The 26,833-nt window shown below is 38.5% G+C and overlaps 1 protein-coding gene across 1 annotated transcript in view; it reads left to right on the plus strand.

The window, feature by feature from the left end:
* Nucleotides 1–17,670: 17,670 nt before the first annotated feature.
* Nucleotides 17,671–26,833, plus strand: part of kcnip1b (Kv channel interacting protein 1 b) — a 66,863-nt gene continuing 57,700 nt past the window's right edge. Inside the window, exon 1 of the mRNA XM_007231166.4 lies at nucleotides 17,671–18,597. Within this exon, the coding sequence (XP_007231228.1) occupies nucleotides 18,510–18,597 (88 nt within the window). The 5' untranslated portion in view covers nucleotides 17,671–18,509. The remainder of the gene's footprint in view (nucleotides 18,598–26,833) is intronic.

Here is a 26,833-nt window from a genome sequence, read left to right on the forward strand (position 1 = left end):
AATATAGACCAGGTTTTCCATCAATGGATTTTTCATTCCTGATGGCATGGCCATATTCCAAGATGACAATGTCAGGATTCATGGGGCTGGAATTGTGAAAGAGTGATTCACCACAGAGTTCAGACCTTAACTCCATTGAGAATATTTGGGATGTGCTGGAGAAGACTAAAAAAAATAGAATATCCTTGGAAAGTTACTTTATTTCAGTACTTTAGTTCAAAATGATACATTTATTTAATATATGACTCACATTTTTGCACTGAATTACTGAAATAAAGTAACTTTTCAAAGATATTCAAGAATGAGCAACCCAGCAGGCATTTGAAGAAGGGCAGAAGGGAGAAAAAGGAAGAAGGGCAGCCAATGGGGCACTTTCTCTCTTTTTTTTTTCAGATGCGGGCAGTTGCCCCGTAAAAATGTCTTTTTGCATGCTACACTGATATGCCACAAATCCTGGGATAGCAGTTTGTATTCTGATCATTTACATCTGAAAGTGTTACCTCAGGTGGCTTGCGAATGTCCACACCTGTATTACATTACATTACATTACATTTGGCAGACGCTTTTGTCCAAACCGACTTACAATAGTGAAGTACAAAAGCAATAGAAGTTAAAGGAAAAACATCTTTAGACAGGGCCTAAAGGAGGTTAAAGGGAAATGAGGGGAAGAAGGAAATGAGGTTAGAAGTAGTTAGTGTGTTAGAGGTGTTAAGAGAGTAAGAGCTCTGTCTTCAGGAGTTTATTAAAGATTCTCCTGATCTGGTAGTGGAAGGTAGTTTGTTCCACCATTGGGGAACTCTGTATGAGAACAGTCTGGATTGCTTTCTGTGAATGTTTGTTTGGTAAAGCGAGGCGACGTTCATTGGAGGAGCGCAGCGGCCGGGAGGTAGCGTAAGCCTTTAGGAGTGAGTGCAGGTAGGAAGGAGCCTGTTCTGTCATCACCTTGTAGGCAATTGTAAGAGCTTTGAATTTGATGGGAGCAGCAACTAAAGGAGGTTAAAGGGAAATGAGGGGAACCCACTCTTACCCCACTTACCCCAGAAAATGGAAAGCACTAAAAACCCTACTACCTCACTGGACTCTATTGCACACTGTGTAATAGAGGTAATTACTACCTCACTGGTCTTTTTTGCACACTTTTTGCACACTGCATAATTTGCACACTGTCTTGTTATTTATTATTCTTTGTCTGTATTGTGTTGTATTGTCTGTCTGCACTTTTGTACTGTTGCACTTATTGTTCTGTCTACACTGTGTTTATGTGCACCATGGTCCCTGGAGGAACGTTGTTTCGTTTCACTGTGTACTCTGTATATAGCTGAAATGACAATAAAAACCACTTTGACTTTGACTTTGACGGGTAGCCAGTGGAGCTCAATGAGCAGAGGGGTGACGTGCCCGTTTTGGTTGGTTGAAGACCAGACGTGCTGCTGCATTCTGGATCATCTGGAGTGGTTTTACTACGCAGGCCGGGAGGCCAGTTAGCAGGGCATTGCAGTAGTCGAGGCATGAGATGATCACTGCTTGTACCAGGAGTTGGGTGGCCTGTTGCGTCAGAAACAGGAGATCCCCATGTTTGAGAGTATAGCTAGGAAGAAGTCATGGTTGACTATGTCGAAGTCGGCTGAGAGGTCCAGAAGTTGTAAGGTGTTATCTTGTGAGTGGAGTTAAACACTTTCCAGTGTGTTCATGGCAAGGTGGCATGACAGTGAGTGCAAGATAAGATGGGACATTCCATTTCTTTGGAAGTTGTGCAGGTAATTAACATTTATTCTTCCATCCTCAGTGTCATGCAGGTGTTTCTGGCATTAAATGGCATGCAATAGTTCAAAATACATCACCTTCTTAGTCCTTAAGGAATTTGGATGTTTTATTATGTGATATTGTGGTAGAGGAACAATAAAAGGACAGAACTAATAAATGTAGAGATGGAAAAACACAGTTCACAATATAGAGGGGAGAGGAAGTGATTTGAGACAGGGCTTTACAGAATAAACATAGTGTGCTGCTTTTTGGAAGAGTAAAAGAAGAACAAAGAGTTATTTCACAGATTAAACTTCAGAAGAGCTTCTACACACAGCTTGTATACACTTTAACTGATTTTGTTTTGGAACAGATCTTAAAGATGCACAAGCAGAGAGTTGTCATGGCTCACTCACACTCACATCACATCATTGCCATTAGCACACTAGCCAGTGTTCAACTTCATTTACAAGATAACACCTCACAGCTTATACAAGTAAGGCTGTTTCCAGGCCATTCCTTGGAGTATGCAACAACGCTTTACATTTACTGTACTGTACTACTGCACATAAGTGCTGAGCTGTAATTCTCTGTGTGAGATGAGCTAGCTGTAGCATAGCCTCTGTACTGATGTGCCTGTCATTAGCTATCAGGAGAGGAATGGTGAGATGTGATGATGAGTTTGTGCCATTAAATACCTCTTTAAACCCACACTGGGTGTTTCCTGTCTGTGTGCTTCCAATGAAGGTAGAGACCAGTGCTTTTTCCTTCCTAACTCCTCCACAACAGGCTTTTCCACCATTACAACTCAAACACTTAAACATCAATTTACAATCCCACATGAGCAACGCAACAGTAGCCAGATATCTATTTCTGGCAAGAGCCAGCCTTTGCACATGCACATGTGCAAGAGTGTGTGTATCATTAGCCTTTACCTGTCCAATGAAAAACTGCTACTTTACAGGACAGAGAGATGTAATTTCCTTGTAATTTAAAAAAGATATTTTCAACAAATTCTATTGGTCCATTCAACAAGAAATGTTGACAAAGTCTAAGGAACTGTTTGTGTGTTGAAATTATGCAGCAAACCATGCAGCAATATTTAGTTCAGCAGCTGCCCAATGTCTTCCAGTACAGAAACATGGCAAACTTAAGCAGCCGGTGTGTGTGTATGTGTGTGTGTGTGGCGAATGGCAGTTAGTGTTATGAGAGTGATTCCTAGTTTGAACCTTAAGAAAATGTAGTCTACCTTCTGAACTCTGTTGACGTCGTGTTAACATTGCTAAAAAATTGCGAATTCGAATAGGTCACCAGTTTCTGTAATAAGAGTGAATTATGGAAGAACATTGGGGCCAATATATATTGAAAACTATTAATTCTTAAATATTCTGTATTTAAAAAAAAAAACACCCTCGTTAGCCTCTATGGTGTCACATCAATGTCGGGGGCGCAAAAATACCAGGTGAAAAAAAATGTTTTCATTTTTCTCCTCATGGGTGCTTTTTTTCCTCGCGTGCTGTGTGAATTACCTGCAGCAGCAGTTTGTGCTGGACTGAGTTTTTTGCGCTCGAGTTTTGAAAGGGGTGGTTTTGACAGTTTGGGGGTGGGGGCAGGGTCAACTTCCTCAGCGAACGCTATTGGTTGATATCTCCAAGGTTCGTGTTGGACCCGACAGAGCCGGCGTGCAATCACTCCGGGCACTGAACCCGGGCAGACAGAGTCGTGCGCCGGAGAGTGGGTTGTTTGGATGTTAGCATAGCCAGCTAGCTAACTCTCCTGCCGTCCTTCTTTCTCCGCCCTCCTCCGGCTCGTGGAGGTTGGTGGTCCGTCACGAACCCTGGAGATATCAGCCAATAGCGTTCACTGAGGGAGGTGACCCCAAACTGTCAAAACCACCCCTTTCAAAACTCGAGCGCAAAAAACTCAGTCGAGCACAAACTTCTGCTGCAGGTAATTCACACAGCGCGCGAGGAAAAAGCACCCGAGAGGAGAAAAATGAAGCTCGAAAGCAACATTTTCTTCAGCGCGCACACAATTCACTTCACTTCACAATTCACTTTTTGTTGCTTGCTAGTTTCACATTTGTGCTCACGAGAAGTTAATTTACACACACAAAATGTTAAAACACGCTGGTTAATTTGTTTAACCTCAACTTTTGACATTGATGTGACACCATAGGCCTCACTGTTCCAATACTTTTGAGTGAAATGTATATAAGAGGGGACTCTTCCTCTGGTCAGACAACTTATAAATGAATGTTATTATGAAAGTCATTATACATTCTACATGTAGTGGGTGATGGGCACCCATCCGTGATCATTAGCAAAGACAGTTATTCTGAGTCTGAGAATAAGCCAGGTGGTAGGAACGTAGCATTTAGCTTTTAACTGTCTTAGAAAAGCACAAGGAAACACCCCACAATGATAGGAATACATACCAGTGTTTGTGAGTGTGTGTGTGTCATGCTGAAGTGTAGAAGCAGACGAGACAGACCCCACTGTGCTTAACAACAACCCCACACTATCCCAAACCCCTGCATCACTGCGGAACAGCAGTGCTTGAGTTTTACATTTGTACTCCAATAAACACCAGCTGACCTCTAACTAACCCCACACTGAGGCACAGCACAACTCTCTTTCTCTCTCTCTCTCTCTCTCTCTCTCTCTCTCTCTCTCTCTTTCTCTGTGCTGTTCCACCTGGCACTAAAAGAGTGCTCAACCCTCCATTTTTGCTGATTAGGCAATCTAACATCACGCATTCGTATCTGGGCCGCATCACTATAAGAACTCCGGGATGATGCATTTTAACACGACCAAGCAGAACATAAGATAATTAACATGTCGCTATATTTGAGCTTAACAATTACTCAAATCATGGAGCCAAATCAGTAATGATGCGCAGCTGATTCACAAGCATGCATCACTCTGTTCAAGCCTTAAATTCAGACGTTTTTCTGTTTTTAAGAGAAACATGAAGCCTATAAAAGTGCTATTTAAGCTCATAAGTGGCTGTTTGGACATAATTAACTGTAAACACGCGATATAAGTGATTATCTCATTTATTACTCCAAAAATAGTTGCAGCCAAATAGAAGTGTTGTATTGTTGGATGGAAGAGTAGCTGGAACAATAGATTATTAAAAATTTAGACTGGTAGGGGCAATATTTATTGAGCTACATACATACTTACATAGAAATAGTGTTTAACACATGTATAACTCAATATATCAGGCATCTAGGCATGTAAATAGTTGTAGAAGTTCCTAATGGTATCCTACAATAATCCAATAATTACATGCAGTTTGAATATTCCTGCAGATTTTGTGGTAGTGGTGTTGGGAGTGCATCAAATAGTGCATACTTTTTATTTGGGGATACAGTAGGTTTGACAATGCGATCTGCTATGGCAGAGTATCTGTGTCTTTAAGGCAAATTCTTGACATGGCAGCAGTATGTGGACTAGCAATGCCACACTGTACATAAGGTGTGAAGTTATTTCAATATACATAAAAAATAATCTACCTTAAAACTGTGTTCATGCTGAGTTAAAAAAATGACCTAAAACCACTAAAAAACACTAATAGGTCAGCTGGCTCTGTAAAAAAAAATGTTGGATGTTGGGACATAAACAGTGTGGGGGTAAAACAATTTATAAAATTAATTCTTCAAATAGTACCTCACACATTTTAAATTGGGGATAGGTTTGTGAATATGGCTGGCAATGGCCTGGCATCTGTGTCTTTAAGGCAGATTCCTAACACAGTAGCAGTATGTGGACTATCATTTTCACACTGTACAGCAGGCCTGTGGAGTCATGTTACTCTCCTTCCCAAATTTGCAAGTACAGCAAGATAAAAATATACATATAAAAAGATTGAAAAGAATGAGATACACTAAATTTACAATACAACAAGTTCACAGACAAAGACATACGTGAGACAAGATTCACAAAGATAGACAATAATGCAGTAGTGATGGGGGGGGGGGGGGGGGTTTGGGGGGATGACAGTACCACTGTACATAGAACAGAACCCGTATAAACATCAGCTCATTTACATCCCAATATTGCATTACATAAGGTCCTACAACCAGTGACTCTAACGGGTCTGAATGCAGACTCCAGAGCATTATTATTCAACAAGACAATGCTCCTCCACATACTGCTGCCACCAAGAGTTAGCATAATGTTTGAAAAGTTCTGAGGGTGTAATTGAGGTTAGTGAGGTCAGGCTGTGGAATTATCACCAAACCCCTTCATCCCCAACTCCCTAACGGGGATGGAGCACCATTATTCTAGAGAACACAGTCTCCCTGCTTCACAGCTCAAAATTGGGAGCTTAGTACACAAAATTGGGGGCACTAGTGCACAGTGCCAATAGGTTTATGTTTTTGTGCTCCAGAGGCTCCTATATTATTGACTATTGGGCAATTCTACAGAGAGTAGACATGCTAAGTGTGCATTTGCACATCTGTGTCAGCAATGGGTTTAACAATAGGTTCAAAAAGTAGCTGAATGCATTCAATAGAAGGAAATCCACAAATATTTGGAAATATAGTATATTGTATCTTACTTCTATAAGCATTAGCCTGATTTGTCACCAATATTCCAATACCAATAACAAAGACTTTGCATTTCAGCATACAGAAGTATGAAAATCCACCCTTCAATGATTCATATCATTGGACCAAAGTGTATCTTTGGGATCTTGCAGCTTTATTTGCATCATCGTTTGCACTCTGTCCGATTCTCTGCCCTTACTGCTTTAAATGGGATGCATAACTGAATGATTCTACACAGTTCTTTACCCTTGGCAGGTCATAGATTTAAAAAAAAGGTGGTTAAATAGAGATATTGCTCAAATTCATTTCTTCTGTATAATTAGCTCTACTGAGCTGGCTGTTTTGAATTGGTTTACGGCAGTCAGAGCAATACTTCTGACCCCAGTTCATGCAGACGAGGCAAATGAGGCCACTTTAGAGCTGTTAAACTAGGATTTAAATGGCCATAATTTTTCTACGCTCGTACCAGTTCCCAATAGTTCCATTATTACACTGAATTACTGCAAAACAAAAAACAAGCAGACCGGCTCCTTATGTCAACCGTTTTCAGAACATTCCTGGAGCATTATATGTGTAACCTTACAGGCTAATCTTTTTGGGACCTTTTTAAAGGCTGCTAAACGTTTTCTGTTAGATGGGATCATATATTTTTCTCTAAATCTTTTTCAGATGACTTTTCTACTTCTACTCCTTAAATAAAAAAAAATCCTTGTTACTCCTATGTTATTTCAGCTTGTTTTCATTCTGGCTTCTCATCATTAAAACAAACTCTATCCAGATAAATCTCTCCATCCAGATAGAGTAAATCTGATTATGGTTGGGTGAGAAGTATAAACATATACCATTCATACACCCTATTGGTTTATATACGATACATCACACCTGCACATGTCATGCCCGCCCCGCCCGCCCCTGTTTTCACGTTTTCAGCATTTGTGGATAACGGCACTCACTGTGGTTCGCTGGAGTCCCAAAACTTTAGAAATGGCTGTGGAAATGACTTTAGAAATTTCTGTGGATTTTGGCATGATGTCTAGTTTTGAGCATTTTTTCTTCTAATTTGCTTTGTGAGGCAGGTCCTATTTAAGTGATTTCTTGATTGAGAACAGGTGTGGCAGTAATCAGGCCTGGGAGTGGCTAGAGAAATTGAACTCAGGTGTGATAAACCACACTTAAATGTATGTTTTAACTGGGAGGAGTAAAATAGTTTTTTTCACAGGGCCATGTAGGTTTGGATTTTGTTTCTCCCTTAACCCTTGTGTGGTGTTCATATTTTTGTTACTCGTTTACTTTGTTACTTGTATTTAGTTCAGCAAAATTAAGCAATTTTACATTAAAATGCTTTACACATGCTTGCTTCACCTAAATTGCAAGCAATATAAACAGCTTACATGGTTAATATTTACCCTTTACCTTTCTTATGTTACATTTCTTTCAAAAAGTGCTTCCCTTTTTTTATGTTTTTTAATAAAATGTAAAAGAAAATGAATTAAACTCAAGATATGAGCAGAAAATTAGTTTAGTTTTAAATGTACAAATGAAGCAATGTTTATTAGCCCTTGGCCAAACATACTGTATGTAATATAAATGTGGGTGTGTGGGGGGGTGTACAGTGTGTGTTTATCGAAAATTTGTTTTGTTATATGTTTTTCACAAAAAATGAGCCAATGCCAATGAGTTTGAGTTAGAAAAAATATTTTTTTTTAGTATCATTTGATGAAAAATGAAAACGGGTCCCACAGACCCGAACACCACACAAGGGTTAATAATAAAAGCCTTTGCATTTTGTGTTTACTTGTTGTGTAGTCTTTGACTAATCTTTACATTAGTTTGATGATCTGAAACATTTAAGAGAGACATACATGAAACACCACTGTATATTCAATACAGTGTAGAGCTGAAGGTTTTAGCTAATCAGTCAGTGACCCAGTTGTCTTATGCCAGCAAATTAGCTGCTAGTCCACTTGAATCAATAAATTATTCATTTGCCCTGCCACTTTTGGAGGTGTGGTCCCACCCTTGCAAATAAATGACCTTGTTTAAATTCAGTTCAGCTCGAAACACGGCAGCCTGCAGACAGTCGCACTAAAGCAGGTGGCCTTCAGCATTAATGTTGCGGAAAAGCTAATCTCACACACTCAACATTCACTGTTACACACATCTGGCTGGCATGAAGGCAACAGGTTGAGCCTAATTTGCTAGAGAAATGCTGCCTGCAAAACAATTTATTTATAACTAATACTGAATTAAACTGAGGATGAAATCAAATGCTAAAAGTTAGTAAAGGATATAATAGATATAATGCTAATATTGCAGTTTGAATTTGTTGTTAGCCTAGCACTACAGTGAGAGCTTCTTTAAAGGTACATTATGCATTTTTTTTTAGCTAAAGAATGCATTTTAAACTGTTTTAGAAGATTCAATGGGTCAACTGCATTTCCATATGTTACTATTTGGCAAAGTGAGGTACAGGTATGCGTATTTACTTTACTAAATAGCCTGTTATTTGGTGCAGATTTGGTTTAAATGTGTTTTACTACGAGCTGCATAAATCAGAAACCGACATAAGATCTAGTCTTGTTGTTCTGATTGTAATTTACATTACATTCACTGGTTTGTTGAGCTCAAAACAATCACACATGATTAGAGGGGGGAAACAGAACATTTACTCCGGGCCTGTAGGGGGAGCCTGGTAAGAAAACCAACCTAATGTTGCATATTGTGCCTTTAACCCTTGTGTGGTGTGATTTTCATTTTTCATCAAATAAAACTAAAAAAATATTTTTTTCTAACTCAAACTCATTTGCATTGGCTCATTTTTTGTGAAAAACATATATCAAAACACATTTTCGATGAACACACACTGTACACCCACATCCCCCCCCCCCCACCCCACACACACATTTATATTACATACAGTATGTTTGGCCAAGGGCTAATAAACATTGCTTCATTTGTAAATTTGAAACTAAACAAATTTTCTGCTCATATCTTGAGTTTAATTCATTTTCTTTTACATTTTATTAAAAAAACTAATAAAAAAAAGAGTAGCGTTTTTAAAAAAAAATGTAACATAAGAAAGGTAAAGGGCAAATATTAACCATGTAAGCTGTTTATACTGCTTGCATTTTAGGTGAAGCAAGCATGTGTAAAGCATGTGTAAATTTTGCTGAATTAAATACAAGTAACAAAGTAAATGAGTAACAAAAATATGAACACCACACAAGGGTTAAGGAATGGGTGAACCAAAGCATGGTGCACAATTTTTCCCATAACTAAACATCAGGCAATTTTTTTTTTTTTATAATGGAGCTACACAAAAGTATTGGGACAAATGCTTATTCATTGTTTTTTTCTTAAATCATAGGTATTAAAAAAGAGTTAACCCTGCTTTTGTTGGAGTCTCTACTGTTCAGGGAAGTCTTTTAACTAGAGTTTGATACATTGTTTCAGGTTGTTGGATGATCAACTTGAAACAACCAACCCTCATCCCCAACTCAGACCAAAAGTACCAAAAGAACGGAGCACTATCATTCCAGGGAACACAGTTCCAGTGTTTTCCAGCTCAGATGTTGACTGGAGCTGTATTTGTAGCCCTCCAGCCCACACCTGGCATTATGGAATGGTGCCCATTAGGCAGGTTCATGTTTATGCGCTCTAGAGCAGGGGTGTCCAAACTTTTTTTGTTGGGGGCCAGAAGGAGAAATATATTTGAAGTCACGGGCCACACTCCGTAATAAAACACATAATGAAATATACCACTTTAAATAATACTTTTTTTCCTGATTATTTCATTTACACACCATTTTACTTGACTTACTATCTTTATCTTTGACAGTGTTGTGTAAACTAAGATTTTTCAAATTGATGTTTAATTTCGTGATGTCTCTTAATATAAAACTCCTTAATTACGGCAACTTTTAGACTCTTTGGCCCGTTTTTTCTGCGCTACAAATGTGCCCTCTCTCCGCTTTTAGACTCTTTTGCCCTGATTTTCTTGCGCTAGAAATGCAATTTTTTACAATTGGCAATCTAAATAAACAAGAGCCACACACATACACACACTCGTACACACAACAACACACATGCATGCAAAATTCAAAGCTCAGAGATCACGGTTCCCTACAGGGATCTCACGCAGTGTTTTCATCTGTGTTGACCTCTTCTCTCCGCCTCTGGGCCTTGACTGGACATTTAAAGCTTATTTAAAGCACATTCGCTGAGCGCAGTCAGCTTACATTAGCGTAACTGACCCTCGGCCCCCTTCCAGAACATTCTGTGCACTGTTTACAAGTCATCTTAAGAGGCACTGCTCACATTTAAACAGAACACTCCGTTAAAAAAACTGCATGTTTCTGACGTGGATGCTCACATGCATGCGGACATACTTGGAGAATACAATAACACTGTCTGCAGTGATTAAGATACAGGCTTTCTCTAATGTAACTGAATGCAGTGCTGCACTGCAACATTGCTCATGTGTACCAACAAAGAGGGGGTTGGTAGAGGGGTAAGCAAGTTGGTGGTTGAAGTGTATGGGTAGGTTAGTTAGTTGGTAGGTAGATGGGTTTGGGCTTGGGTATGTAGGTGGCATGGATAGCAAGGGTAAGTTGTTGGGTATTGGTATGCGGGTTGGGGAGCTAGGTATAGGTATATGGATGAGTTTTTTTAAGGTGGATTTCATAGGTACGTGCGTGAGTGGGTTGGGTAGGTAGGATGTAGATTTGTTGTGTGGGTTGGACAAGTAGACAAGTGGGTAATGTGGGATGGACAGGTAGGTGGGTGGATAAGTATGTGCTTTTTTGGTGAGTGGGTTGGAGGGGTTGGTAGTTAAGTGAAATGGTGGGTTGTGAGTAATGAAAAACAGGCGGATTTAATATGTGGGTGGGTTTGGTAGGAAGGGAGGTTGGTGGCTAGGTCAATTGATGGGTACACAAGGTTTGGATAAGTGGGTTGAATAGTAAGTGCATGGTTGATTGTGTGAGTTTTGGAGAGTAGGTTGAATAGTAGGTGGATGGGTAAGTGTGTGAGTAATAGGTGGAATTAATACATGGGTTGGTTTGGTTGGTAGGGAGGTTGGTAGCTAGATCAGTTTATGGGTGTGCAGGGTTTTGGTAAGTGTGTTGTAGTGGGTGGGTAAATGTTTGTTTTGGTGAGTGAATTGATATAGGTAGGTAGTTGGGTGACATGGTGGGTTGGTAGGTAGGTGGGTTGGTGGATAAGTGATATACATAAGTGGGTGGGTAATGTGGGTTGGATAGGTAGGCAGATGGGTAATATGGGTCGGACATGTAGGTGGGTGGGTATGTCTGTGTTTTTTCTTGGTGAGTGGGTTGGAGGAGTTGGTAGTTGTGTGATAAGTAACATACTTAAGTGGATAGGTTGGTTTAATAGGTAGATTTAATAGGTGGGTGGATGGATTGAAAAGGTAGTGGAGTAGATGGGCCAGTTGGTGGGTACGCAGAGGTTTGGTAAGTGGGTTAGATAGTAAGTGGATGGGTAAGTGTGTGAGAGTTTTGGAGAGTGGGTTGGAGAGGTAGGTAGGTAGGTAAGTAGCTAGGTCAGTTGGTGGGTGTGCAGGGTTTTGGTAAGTGTGTTGGAGGTAAATGTGTGGGTAAATGTTTGTTTTGGTGAATTAATTGGTATAGGTAGGTAGTTGGATGAAATGGTGGGTTGGTGGTATGACAGGTAAATTGGATAGGCAGTTAGTTGGGAACGTGTGTGTGAGTTTTGGGTGGTTGAGTTTGATAGGTGTGCAATTTATAGGAAATGTGTGAAGGTAGAGGGTATGGGTGAATAACAGGGTAGGTAGGTGGTTGGTGGGCATGGATTGGTGGGTAGGTAGGTAGGCAGGTATTGGGTGGTGTAGTTAGAGCGCAATGGTGGGTAGGTGAAATTATGGTGTGTAGGTTGGACAGGTGGTTGATGTGGGTAAATGGATTAATGGGTATGGAGGAAAGTTGATGGGTCATGTGGGTGGGTGGATGGCATGGGTGTGGAGGTAGGTATGTAGGTGGGTTCACGTGATTAGGTTCTTCTCTTTCTGTTACCTTCTGTCTCTCTTTTTTCCATTCTCTCTTCTTCTCACCCTTATGTTTTGCTTCAACCTCCCTATTTTTCTCCTCTTGCTTTCTCTCTCTTTTACTTTACTTTTTTACTCTTTTTCTTTCTTTTTCCCTGTCCCCCCTCTCTCTCTCTCTCTCTCTATAGAGTATTTTTTGGTGTTATATAAGAAAGGCAGTGAGGAGTGATTAAGCTCACAGTTAAATGCAGCTGTTTATCAGCAGCTCCTGACTCTTCTCAGACTTTAGTATCTAATAAAAGCTTCATTTTGGTCTTTGCTCCTGGTTCACCTGGGCTAATGACAGCCCCACACATAGCTGCTTCAATTTTCACTGGCGCACAGCAGCGCTCGCCTGGGAATTCATACCGCAGAAGCTTAAGACACTGAATATAGTTCATATTCATGCTGAGTATTACAGCTGCTTTAATCCGGCAGTCAATAAAAACACAAATCACTCACTATAACTCTCCACTCAGAAAACGATTAAGCCTGTACTTAATTAAAATCCCTGCTCTTCTGTTGTCAGGGCTGGTTCGGTGCCGGCTCCCACTCAGTGTAAAAATATATCAGCTTAACGTGCGCAAGGTGGAGGAGAGAAAGAAAGCTGTTATAAGAAAAGCTGTTGCTGCTATTCTGAGAGGCTCTAATAGAATAACATGTTGCTGAGGAACAGGAGGAGAGCGTTGCTGAGCGAGCCTCAGACGGCCAGAGTCAGTGCTATCATATAATATCGCACTTTTAAGAAACTTCAGTTGAAACACTGCAGTCTTTAGAAATGGAGTTATTCGTGGGTTCTTCTGCAAACACAGGGGTTTAGAATAGAACCATGATAGCATTTGATCTTATTATACAATTATTGACCAAACAATGCTGTGTCAGGCAGATTTATGAACAAAATACATGACTTGAAAATAGCTTTGTGTGTGTGTCGTAAAGGCATATCTACCACTCAACAATCTCTCACCAAGAGGTACACTACCCTAAAGTAGCATCAGAAAGCCATTTTACAGGGCAGCAGGAAAATCACTTTTACGCCTTCTTGGGGAAAGACTCAGGGCTCTATCTTATACCACACAAACAGTCTATGTTTACACCTTGCGCATGTAACATTTAAATATCGACAAAGCTTATGAATATATCTATGGTCTAAAAGTGAGGTCAATTTCTGGTGTTTTGCTATCTTGACAACAAAAAAAACACAGGTGCGCCGCTGACTGAAAAAAAATCTAGACATCAGTAGTCTATCTCCAGATGTTTACTGCTATTTTAGCTACACAGCAGTGCATAAACTCAACTTTTACATCAACAATAAACAGAATACAAAATAAATAACATTGGTTTTCCTGTAAAATGACCTGCTCACACACCTTCATAGCATGAATGAGCAAGTCTGTTGTCTCTGCTGTGAAGTGCAAAAGCGCTGCATCGTTAAAATAACAATCCGCCAAAGTCAGACCTCATCTGGCTTTTAAATTTCATGTTACACCCAAAATAAACCCATGACTAATTAAGAGAATTGGTACACGCATGCAAGGTGTATTTTTATGTAATTACGCAGTGCAAAGTTGATGGCTTGACCATTTGTTGCTAAAATAGGGCCCCTAGTGTCTAATCAGACTACGCCTGTAATCGTTTACATATCTGCCTGAGACGGAACTAGACTGCAACCCGAGTGCAATATGTTTTATCAATGTGTGTATGCCATAGGGTTCTTCAAGCGTTCTGTAGCAAACTCACCAGTACCATACAGTCCATAATGTTTCAATAATTCTTGGCTTATATAAAAAAGCTAAAGTACTATCAAGAATCCTTATTGCTAAAAGTATAGAAAAATATGTGAAACTCGATCCTTAAACATCCTGATGAGCACCCAATGGCTGAGAACTACATGGCACCTAAACTGAGAACTACATTTACTGACTAATTGACTGGCATACCATTATAAAACACTGATTATTAGATGTTACTTTAGGTGATAGCTTTGGGCACATTGCACCAGTAAGAGCAGAGTGTGAAGGTTCAACTAGCAGGGTAAGATCACAGTTTTACTCAAAATATTGCAATGCACACAACATTATGAGTGACAAACAAGAGTTCAAAAGAGGACAGATTTTTGGTGCACGTCTTGCTGGCGCATCTGTGACAAAGACAGCAAGTCTTTCTGATGTATAAAAAGCCACTGTATCCAGGGTAATTTCAGCATACCACCGAGAAGGACGAACCACATCCAACAGGATTAACTGTGGACACTGTAAGAGGAAGCTGTCTGAAAGGGATGTTCATAAAACCATGGTGGCTCAAATCACGGCAGAATTCAATGTGCACCTCAACTCTTCTGTTTCCACCAGAACTGTCCGTCGGGACAATAAATTATTGTGGTCTAAAACCAGGTGTTTCAGTTTTATAGTCCAACCCCTATATATCCCATGACAGGTCCATGGTTACATGAAGCCAATTCCTGTCCAATGACTTTTCTCATGTAAGTGTAATTACCTGTAGTTAAAGAAAGACTGAGATAACATACCCTGTTCTTTATCTATCTGTTTCTCGGCTCACCAAACACACTTTCACACTCTTTTGTGTTTCTGTTTCCTCAGGCACAATCGTCCTGTCCATCACGGCTGTCAGTTCCGCTCAGTGTAAACAACAAACACTCGTGTGTCTGTGGTTGTTTGGGCTTTGGTGAGTGAAAGGAGGAGCTGGTGTCATAGAGATGCTTATTAAATATGGCTTAGTTTAAATATATAAATAGTAAATAAATAACATTTTTCTATATGCATGATACAGTATGAATATACATCATTTGGTATGTATTTGTTTCAGTGTGTTATCTTTTGTTACATGAATATATTTAACAATAAATCTTAACTTTGTCATATAATATTTTGTACTTTATACATATATTGTATATTAGCACTGTTATGTATTATGTACACAGCTGGGGTTGAATAGAAAAATGATTGGACTGAATAGCTTTGACTACATTTAAATAAACTGAAAGAGGTGGGAATAATAGAAGACAAGAAGTGGTAGAAGAAAACATAGTGGTAGTGAAAGAAAGACTGAAAGAAAGACTGAAAGAAAGACTGAAAGGGTATGAAAATGGATGAGAGAAAGATCAATTGGGATGTTTAGAATAGAGAAAGAAGCAAAACAAGAGAGAAAGAAAGGGAAGGTGAGAATGATAACACAAGTGGGTAAGAGAGAAAAGGGTGGGAAAAAAGAAATAGAGAGAAAGAGGAGAGGGGGTTAGAGATTGAAAGAGAGAATGGGAGAGAAAGATAGATAGAAGAAGATAGAAAAAACTGATTGACAGAGAGAGAGAGAGAGAGAGAGAGAGAATAAAAAGACAAAAATAATTCTGGGGAGAGATGATGCAAAAGAGGGGTAAAAAGGAGATAATGTAGAGAAAGTGTGAAAGAATGGTACAAAGATAGAGATAATATGGAATTTGAGACAGATAGAGAGAGCAATAATGGGTGAGAAAAGAGAGTAGGTGGGGCATAAAAAGAGAGCAAAGAGAATTCAGAGAATGAAAGAATAAAAGAGAAACAAATGAGAGGGGATAGAGAAAAGCAGGTGTACGACAGGGAAATGGGAAAGAAGAACAAAGATAGAGTGAGAGAATGAGAGAAAGAGCAAAATAAATGAGGTTAAGCGGAATAGGAAGAAGTGAGGGGGAAGAACAAGAGAGAATGGGAGAAAAAATGGAACAAGAAAGTAGAGGGTGCAAAAAAATAAAGAGAGAGGGGCCACGATAAAAAGAGTGCAATAATGACATTGAGAGAGAGAGAGAGAGAGAGAGAGAGAGAGAGAAAGTGAATGGGGTGAGAGAAAAGAGGAAGAAGGGAGGAAACAGAAAAAAGCATGAGTGAGAATGGTAGAAATAAGAATGGAGAGGGGGCAGAGATAGAATGAGAGAGAAAGCAAGAAGCAAAGAGAGATAATGAAAGAATATAAAAGAGAGAAAAAAGAATACTTGGGGAAGAGAGAGGAAAGCAAGAAAGTAGAGGGTGTACAGAATTAAAGAGAGAGAAAGAGGGGGATGAATCAAGAAAGAAAAAAGTAAGGGGGTGGAGAGATAAATTGGAAGGGTGGAGCTATAAATGAGATAAAGAGAGTTTGAGATGTTAGAATAGAGAAAGAAGGGAAGGAAAGTGAGAGAATGAAAGATTATAAAAGAGAGAGAGAATAAATAAGAGGGAAAAAGAGAAGAAGATAACAGACAAGACAATGGGAGATGGAGACAAAAAGAGTGGGAGACTAAAAGCAAGAGAAAGTGAATGAGGTTAAGGAGAAAGAAGCGAGGAGCAAGAAAAGGTGAGAAAGCAAGAAAGTAGAGGGTGTAGAGAATTAAAGAGAGAGAAAGAGGGGGATGAATCAAGAAAAAAAAAGTAAGGGGTAGAAAGATAAAGTGGAAGGGTGGAGATATAAATGAGAGAAAGAGAAATTGGGATGTTAGAAGAGAGAAACAGAGTGGAAGAAAGTGAGAGAGTGAAAGCGCATAAAAGAGAGAAAGAAAGAATAAGAAGGGAGAGAGAGAAGAGGGTGAGAGACAAAAAAATGGAGAGGGATACAATGAGAGATGTGAGCAAGAGAAAGTGAATGAGGTTGAGGGGAAAGAGAAAGAAGTGAGGAGGAAGAAAAGGTGAGAAAGCAAGAAAGTAGAGGGTGTAGAGAATTAAAGAAAGAGAAAGAGGGGGATGAATCAAGAAAGAAAAAAGTAAGGGGGTAGAAAGATAAAGTGGAAGGGTGGAGATATAAATGAGAGAAAGAGAAATTGGGATGTTAGAAGAGAGAACCAGAGTGGAAGAAATTGAGAGAATGAAAGTGCATAAACGAGAGAAAGAAAGAATAAGAAGGGAGAGAGAGAAGAGGGTGAGAGAGAAAACATTGGAGAGAGATACAATGAGAGTGAGCAAGAGAAAGTGAATGAGGTTGAGGGGAAAGAGAAAGAAGTGAGGAGGAAGAAAAGATAGATAAAGGATAGAGAGAGAAGAGGGCGATAGACAAGAGATTGGGAGATGGAGACAAGGAGAAAATAAATGAGATTGAGGGGAAAGAGGTAAAGTGAGAAACAGCAAGAAAGTAGAAGAGGGAAAGGGAGAAGAAAAAGAGAGAAAGAAGTAAGAACAATGAGAGGGAGGGTGATAGAATGAGGAGAATGAGGAGATGGATAAAGAATGAGAGAATGGTGAGAGAACAAGAGAGGAGAGAGTGAGGAGAGGGAGGGGCAGACAGAGAGAGAGAGAGAGAGAGAGGGAGAGAGATAGAGATAGAGAGAGAGAGAGAGAGAGAGAGAGAGAGAGAACGTTAGTGTGTCTCTTCTTCAGTGCTGCAGGATCTATTGGAAGGAGCAGCCGGATCTGCAGCAGCTTCTAGTCTTTAGCTATAGAGCAGCAGAGAGCAGCTCCAGCACTGCTCTCCAGCATCACTCACTCTACAGTCTATAGAGCAGTAAAGGGTTTAATAGAGACAGATGTGATGTGAGTGAGGAGCATCCTCCAGAGCAGCAGCACTATTAGAGAAGATCCATCTGAACCTTCAGCAGACCAGACTGACCAGACCTCCAGGTGTCCATGTGTGTGTGAGTGTTAGGGGTTGGGGTGTGTGTGTGTGCTGTGTGTGGGGCTTGAACACGTCCTCTCCAGCCGCTCAATAATTCAGCAGCTCCGGCCGCCTGCAGCGGAAACCAACTTTCCCTTTTTTACAAGAACTTTCTACTTTTTCTACAACCTTATTCTAGGATATTCACAGGCTGGGAAAGAGGCGGCTGGTTGAGTGTGTGTGTATGTGTGTGTGTGTGTGTGTGTGTGTGTGGAGTGAGTGTGTGTATGCTTAGAGTGGGTGTGTTTGCTCTTGACAGATCATCAAAGAAGCCAGACAGAAAGACAGATAGAGGACTTTTATCTGTCTAACATCTGGACTTTATGAATGGACCCTCTGACCCCAACAGCATCTGCAGAAAAATCCTGTATCTCCAATGAAATCTGCCTGAGAAAAAGCTCCAGAACTCGCACCCTGTGCCATATGGGAAGTCCCTCAGTCTCACACCCAGCCGAGGGTCTCCATCCAGTGGGAACTTCTGCAGTGTGTAGGTTTGGCTGAAAAGGGGGAAGCAGCTCGACCCCCCTCGGACTCACCATGGCTGGCTGCACCAGCCGCTGCAGACAGGGGGTGCTGAAGCTCATCCAGTCTTTCCAAAGACTCGTCTCAGGAACACTGACAAAAGGTAAGACACCTGGATTTAAAAAAAAATAATAATAAAATGGGCAAAGGAATTAACCCCTTAAACATTTAACCCCTGCAGTGTTTATTCAGTCACTTAGTTATGGCACAATAAATAATATTTCTAAATAATTTCTAAATAATACAACACATTTAGTAGCTATTATGAAGTTATTATGAATGCATAGTTTAAACAGCAAGTGGTGCAAGAAAGTTGAAATGCATATTTAGTAGGGGTGGGCGATATGGCTCTAAAATAATATCACGATATTTCAGGGTATTTTTGCGATAACGATATACTTGACGATATAGGAAAACTAAAATAATTCATTCATTTCAGGAATATAGTATAATAGTATAATAGTATAACTGTATAATCATAATGTGGCAAAATAAATAATACAGCATAAAATAATATAATGCAGCAAATAATATTGCAGAATATTTAGTGCATGCATATAAACTGCAAACTAAAACAATTATACAATAAATACACCTAAAGCTTCACAGTAAATAATAGACTACTTTTAAGACAGAACATCCCTATTATCACGATATGGATTTTTAATATCATGATATTTCTGTGTCACGATATATTGTATACGATATAATATTGCCCACCCCTACTATTTAGATACTTTAAATTACTTCTAATCTACAAATCTTTTAACGACTACAAATTATTATTACTACTATACTATAAATAAATAACTACTAGTACATATTCATTTTTTTTTATTTCTGTAACTGCTATGTTTTATTCATTTTCAACTCTTTATAATTCAGTATCCTCTATAAAATATACAGTTACTACACTAAATAAATCTGCATCTACTAACATTATTCATAAAATGATTAAAACTATCAAAAGTTACAAAGAATACACAGTTTCTTTAACAAATCATGTGGTATATATCACTATAAATTATTCTGCAACTATTATATCGACGCTGTGCAACAAAAAAACAAGTATATCCAAAACAGCTTTAACTCTAACTTTACAGCAGAGAGATAAAAACCTTCTTAACTTTCAATATAAATCAAAGTTATTTCCATAACATTTTATTTCAGGTAATTTTGGAGACAAAATCTATTGTTGAAATTCATCCAAAAAAATTGACACAGTGTAAAGGGACAGCTGGTTTGTTGACATTATGTAGTAACCTAAAATCATCAAAAATGGAGACAACAACGATATATTATTCATTTACTACTGTGGATTAATCAACATCTACTTATAATTTAATAACCACTATACACAATTCACTATACATTATGAAACATTCAGTAATTACTATAAGGAGTGATGAAATTAAAGTGTAGATCACATGATTCATATTAGTTACTTATTTAAACTGTAAATCCACGATTAGTTTGAACTGAAAATAGCCTGTTTTAAATAAAATTACATATTTCCAAACATTTGCAGCCACATATAAGTTCAAATGGAGATCTTTTAGTTGAATCAACTTGTTATAACTGAGTATAATGACTATTTGTCATTATTGGCTTTTTTTAAATTGGCACCATTAATTTGCCTGGTTTCTGTGTTGTAGGCTGTAAGAGTAAGCATAATTTTCTGAGATACAGCTGCTAAGTCTGTATTTGCTGTGTGCTGTGCAGTCTGTAGCATATTTCTTCATCAAAAATTCTATGAGTATTTCAAGTCTACGTACCACAGAACAATGAATTGAATCAACTATTACTTTGGGCATTATAACCTAAAGAACCTAAAGAAGTTTTAAAAGTCTAATTAACTCAAGTTAAAGCAAGTTTTTCAGTAAAGATCGCAATAAACAATTTGATGCAAGGAAATACCTCAAATGATTTAAGTAAATTCAACTTATCCCAGTTTATAGTGTAAGAGTTTTTTTTAATCACTGCTATGAATTATTCACTAATTACTGCAAATAAAATATAAATTATATAAAATGTTGTTTTATAATATCTGTTTAAAATATTCAGATCTTAACTTACTTAGATAAAAATACTAAAGAATATATTATATTAAATGTGCAACATCTGATTTCCATTTACTGCAGCATCTTTCAGTATTTTAACCAGCTCTTTCTTTCACTAGTGACTCACTACTAACTTAAATTTAGACATTGATCAATCTGTATTTACTGATTTAACATCAGTAAATTATAGAATGACTTTTTTCACAGTGTCAGTCTTAAACAGCTAAAGCTAAAAAGAAATATGTAATTTAAACGTCAGTCTAAAATGTATTCCTGAATGCACTGATTAATCAAAAAGCTAAAGCCAAACAGGGTGTGACATTTCTTTCACATTCATTTCTTTCATGTTCATTTGAAATTATTAATTCAGTTTTTTTTTTCCTATCTTGAATTTTAATCAGCACTCCCACCCTCAATTTCCCTGCTTTTTCTGCTTTTGCCTCCAGTGGATTTTTTGGAAGACAGTCTTACTGATTGTGGGACAGTGTGCACTGCAGTGCTGCTGGAGTTTCTAGTTCTGATCAATACACTCTTTGTTCCACTATCTTTATCCACTAGTGTACGAATTTTCCATTCACCTCAGCCAGCAGACATTTCTCATCTGAAGGCTGTTGAGGAGCGTCTGCTAAAAATCCAGTCAAATCGAATCGATCGCGTCCTGACCACCAGTGCAGTCACGAAAACTGGAACTGGCAGTAAGACTGGTCGGGTTACAGCACTGATATATATTTACAGTGTTGGTGAGTAGTTGCCACTGAATGGGCCAATATTGGTATCTGAACCGCAGCAAGTTTAAATAATGCATTAGGTCTTTGTTCTGCTCCCCTGAACTCAGCATGCAGGAGTTACACACACTTCTACACTGTTCTGTCATATGATGTGCATGTGAGTGTGTGTGTGTGTGTGTGTGTGTGTGTGTGTGTGTGTGTGTGTGTGTGTGTGTAATCCTCTGATGTGGAGTGTTTTTTTCCCTTGTGACCATTTTTTATTTTAACCCTAGACCTCTAATGCCACTCAATATTTCATGTGATTGCTGATGTCTGCATGGGACTTTGGGAAGTTTCAGGGTACTCATTTGTGTCATTAATGTTATGGTTGATTCACAGTCACTCACATATCCCAGGAATTGGTGGACCAAAGACCAAATTCCCAGTAGCATTATTTTTTTTGTTGTTGTTAGGACATTACCTGTGAAGAATTACCTGATTTTTTTTTTCAACATTTTTCTGCTCTTTTTTTTTATATAATTTATTTCAATTGTTTCCCATTTTCTTCCCAATTTACACGTCCAATTACCCAATTTACAAGTCCAATTAGGACTTCCTATCACTAGTAATGCCCCAACACACCAGGAGGGTGAAGACTAACACATGCTTCCTCTGATACATGTAAAGTCAGCCACCGCATCTTTTCAAGCTGCTGCTGATGCAGCATTGCCGAGCAGCCAGCGCGTTTGAAGGAAAGCGCAGCGGCTCGGTGCATTGATTCTGACTGGCTGTTAGCCTGAGCGCCACAAAACTGCAGATGCAAGAATGCATAGAAGTGTGTGTGTGTGTGTGTATGAATCATGGCAAGGCATGTAGATGCATTTTTCATGTTATGTATTATCCAGCATGAGTTCATGATGGGACACAAATGTAAAGCTCCCTCCCAAAGGCACAGCCAGACGCTAAGTGTAGCGGCGATATCTATAAATAGGTGGAAAGCTAGTGCTCAGTTATATGGTTAATAATTGTAGAGTGGTTTTATTTCAGTACCAGTAGCAGTGGAAAAGCGTGTAGTGTTTTTCAGTCTCATGGGAATCACTTTGCAGTGGCTGTGATCCAGATCTCTCTTATAAAATATATTTTCAGATCTTATAAGGACTTTCTAGTGAAATAAAGGTAATGAACGATTGAATCCAGTATGTATCTACAGTGTGTAGAGATTCTACAAATTATTGTAACTACTGTGGAGAGACTGTGATCCAATATGAATTAACAGTTTGTAGGAGTTCTATATACTGATGGTAATAAGTATGAGGTGGTTTGGATCCAGTATGAATCAGCAGTGTGTAGAAGTGCTATATATTAATGGTAATAATTATGGAGTATGTCATCGAGTATGAATCAGCAGCATGTTGGGGTTGTAGATAGTGATGGTAGTAATTATAGACTGACTATGAATAAGCAATGTGCAGAAGTGCTATATATAAATTGTAATAATTGTGGAATGGTTTGGATCCAGTATGAATCAGCAGTGTGTAGAAGTGCTATATATCAATGGTAATAATTGTGGATTGGTTTGGATCCAGTATGAATCAGCAGTGTGTAGGGGTTTTATATACCAATGGTAATAATTGTGGACTGGATTGGATCCAATGTGAGTCTGCACTGTGTATGGGGGATATATTTAGCGATGGTAATAATTGTGGATTGGTTTGGATCCAGTATGAATCAGCAGTTTGGAAGGGTTATGTATACTGACATTAACAACTGTGGAATGGCTTAATCCAGTATGAATCTTTAGTGTGAATGGTTTCTATATACTGGAAGTAATAATTGTTGAGTGGCTGTAATCCAGTATAAATTGTGGAGTGGTTTGGATCCAGTAAGAATCAGTAGGGTATTAGGGTTCAATATACTGGCAGTAATAATTTTTGAGTGGCTGTAATCCAGTATGAATTGGCAGTGTGTAGGGGTTCTATATACTGGCAGTAATAATTGTTGAGTGGCTGTAATCCAGTATGAATTGGCAGTGTGTAGGGGTTCTATATTTTGGCAGTAATAATTATGGAGTGGCTGTGATCCAGGATGAATCGGCAGTGTGTAGGGGTTCTACTGTATATATATTGATGTTAATACTTTTGGAGTGGCTGTGATCCAGTATGAATCAGAAGGGTATAAGTATACAGTATATACCGGCAGTAATAATTGTAAAGTAGCTGTGATCCATTATGAATCAGCAGTGTGTAGGGATTCTGTGTACTGGCAGTAGTAATTGTGCATGGCTGGGATCTAGTGTAAGTGTGCAGTGTGATGGAGTTCTGTAAACAAATGGTGATAATTGTGGATTGGTTTAAATCCAGTATGAATCAGCAGGGTATAGTGTTAGTAGTTATACACTGTCAGTAATAACTGTAGAGTGGCTGTGATCCAGTATGAATATGCAGTGTCAATACTGATATACCAATATGGTGTAAATATGCAGTGTATAGTTTTTACAGTGTACTGGTAATAACTGCGTAGTGGCTGTAATCCACTATGAATCAGCATGGTGTCTAAGTTTCACTGTTTGAAGGCAATAATCATGGAATAAGTGTAATCCAGTATGAATATATGGGGCCTACAAACTGGCAGTAATAACTGTGGAGTGGCTAAAATCCAGTGTGAATCTTCAGTGTGTTTACTGTCTAATTTTACTGTCCAATCAGGAGTAACTGAAATGCAGTATGAATTTTTAGTGTATAGAAGTTCTTCATAATGATGGTAATAACTGTGGAATAATGGCTTTAATCCAGCATGAATCAATAGTGTGTATAGTTTTTACAATCTATTGGTAAAATGGTAACTTTGGGGTGGACGTGATCCACTATGAAATTGTAAGGTATGTGGATGAGGGGGGGTGGGGTTTACAGTCTAATACAGTATGAATTTGACATCTTTCACTCCAGTATAAATCTGCAGTGGGTGTATTTTCTATAGTTTGATGGTAATAACTGTGAATTGGATTCAGTCCAGTATGAATATAATTGTGGAATTTGCGCAGGGGTTTTATCCCATAACAATCTGCAGGTAAATTCCTTCTAAATTACATTTCGAAACCTAATGCAGCTCCAGCAGTGCTAGAGAAGAACAGCCTGTCTCTACACTCTGAGCTGTATTTGTGTCTTGCTGTGCAGAGCTGGTGAGTACGGCTGCAGTTACCATTCCAAATAGATTTGCAGCATAGTGGGTTAACTGTGTATGAATCTACAGTATGCGTTGTTGTTTACAATCAAATCGTAATCATGGATTGGTTTAAATCCAGTATGAGTTAACAGTGGGTGTAGTTGTTCCCAGTCATGCAATAATGGTGAGTGGTTTAAATCCAGTATGAATCTACAGTTCAATGAGTTCTTATAATTATACTGTAATTTGGGGGGAGCAATTTTATTCCAGTATGAATCTATAGTATGTTTATTTATTTATAATCAAACAGTAATCATGGAGTGGTTTTAATCCAGTATGAATTTATACAATGTGCCATTTTTATAATCATACTGTAATCATGGGGTTATTTTATTTCAGTATGAATGTACAGGATGTGTAGTTTTCAATAATCAGACAGTAATTGTAGATTGGTTTTAATCCAGTATGAATCTACAGGATGTGTAGTTTTTAATAATTAGACAGTAACTATGGAGTCGTTTTAATCCAGTATGAATCTACAGGATATGTAGCTTTTAATAATCAGACAGTAATTGTAGATTGTTTTTAATCCAGTGTGAGTCTATAGTATGTGCAGTTCTTATAATCATACTGTAATTGTGGAGTGGTTTTAATCCAGTATGAATCTGTATGATGTGTAGTTATTTATAATCAAATAGTAATCATGTAGTGGTTTTAATCCAGTATGAATCTATAGTATGTGCAGTTTTTATAATCATACTGTAATTGTGGAGTGGTTTTAATCCAGTATGAATCTCCAGTATGTGTTACTGTTAGCAATCATACTGTAATTATGGGGTGATTTTATTCCAGTATGAATCTACAGTATAATGAGTTCTTATAATTATACTGTAATATAGGTGAAGTGATTTTATTCCAGTATGAATCTACAGTATGTGTAGTTATTTATAATAAAATAGAATCATGGTGTGTTTTTTATCCAGTATGAATATATATCATGTGTAGTTTTTTTTAATAATGAGACAGAGAATGGTTTTAATCCAGTATAAATGTACAGTATGTGCAGTTTTTATTAATAAGACTGTAATTGTAGGTTAGTTTTAATCCAGTATAAATCTAAATGATGTTTAGTTTATAATAATCAGACAGTAATTGTACGTAGAGTGGTTTTAATCCAGTATGAATCTACAGTATGTGTGGTTGTTCACAGTCAGACAGTAACAATAGTGTGGTGTGTTGTCTCTGAAAAGAAAACTCTGGAAAACTAATATGTTTCCTCACACCAGGTCCACAGTCAGCCTGTCCATCAACACCTGAGCTGAGCTTTTGTATATTGAGTTAGAGCTGGTGTATTCAGTGTGTGTGTGTGCGAGTGTGTGCGTGTGTGTGCGTGTGCTGCAGGGTGTGAGAGTAAGCTCACTGTTTTATTTGACTCATGGATTTGCAGCAGTGATAGTTAAACCCTCTGGAGGCAGATGAAGAAAAAGCACTTGACATTTTAAAAAACAGAAGGTGGATCGATGGTGCCGGCTCAGCACTGGGTGCTAATCCACTTCCCTGTCTCTCTGGGGGGTTAGCTAGGTATGAAATTGGAGCATTTTTACCCTTCAGCTTACTCAGTAAGTGTGTGTGAGTATGCCAGGGTGCATGCCTGAATGAGTGTGCATAAATTACCATTTTTTCAAAATTCCAACTCAGAAAAAGTTGGGTCACTATGGAGAATTGTAATATTATTTGGGGTTTGTTTTTTTGGAAACCTGTATTTAATTTGCTACAGAGGTGTAAGAAAATATTGTGTCTTTTAATACTGTATCAATGTTTAAAAACACAGTATCGATTTTAATTATTAGTTTACATAAAGATTTGACAGGGCTGTACTCCGACATTAAGAGCCCTATTTTATCAATCTATAGTCACACTGATCAATTGTGCAGTCTTTGGTATTGTGAAGTCGCAAAAAAATAGACCTTGCACGGATCGAAACAGCAAAAGGCATTTATGTACTTATTCTCTTATTTAAAGGACCACTGTGTAACTAATTTTAAGTGGTAAATGATAAAATGATCAGGATGTATCATCAGATATTAAGGAAACATGTTTAGTGAAAGTACTGGCAGCTCTTGTCAGCACGGCTTCAGCAGTACGTTCCTATTTTAAATGTGCAGGCTGCCCGGGGTTTTGTGTTTGTTTTGTCCTCTGACTCCTCCTGCTGCTCGTTCCCCAACACTAACTCCGCCCACTGAGGTTGCCAGCCGTAACACTACACTACAGCGATCTGCGCTTCAGCAAAGGAGCTAGCTAGCAGAGCTGGTTCAGTTAAACCTCAGCTGCTACACAGCTTAAAAAGCCTCAGCATGTCTCAAAAAAGCTCAGTGACCAAAGCAGGAATATAACAAGAGTGAATATTGGC

The sequence above is a fragment of the Astyanax mexicanus genome, chromosome 20, assembly GCF_023375975.1.
Source record: "Astyanax mexicanus isolate ESR-SI-001 chromosome 20, AstMex3_surface, whole genome shotgun sequence".
In the NCBI taxonomy this organism is placed as follows: Eukaryota; Metazoa; Chordata; class Actinopteri; order Characiformes; family Acestrorhamphidae; genus Astyanax; species Astyanax mexicanus.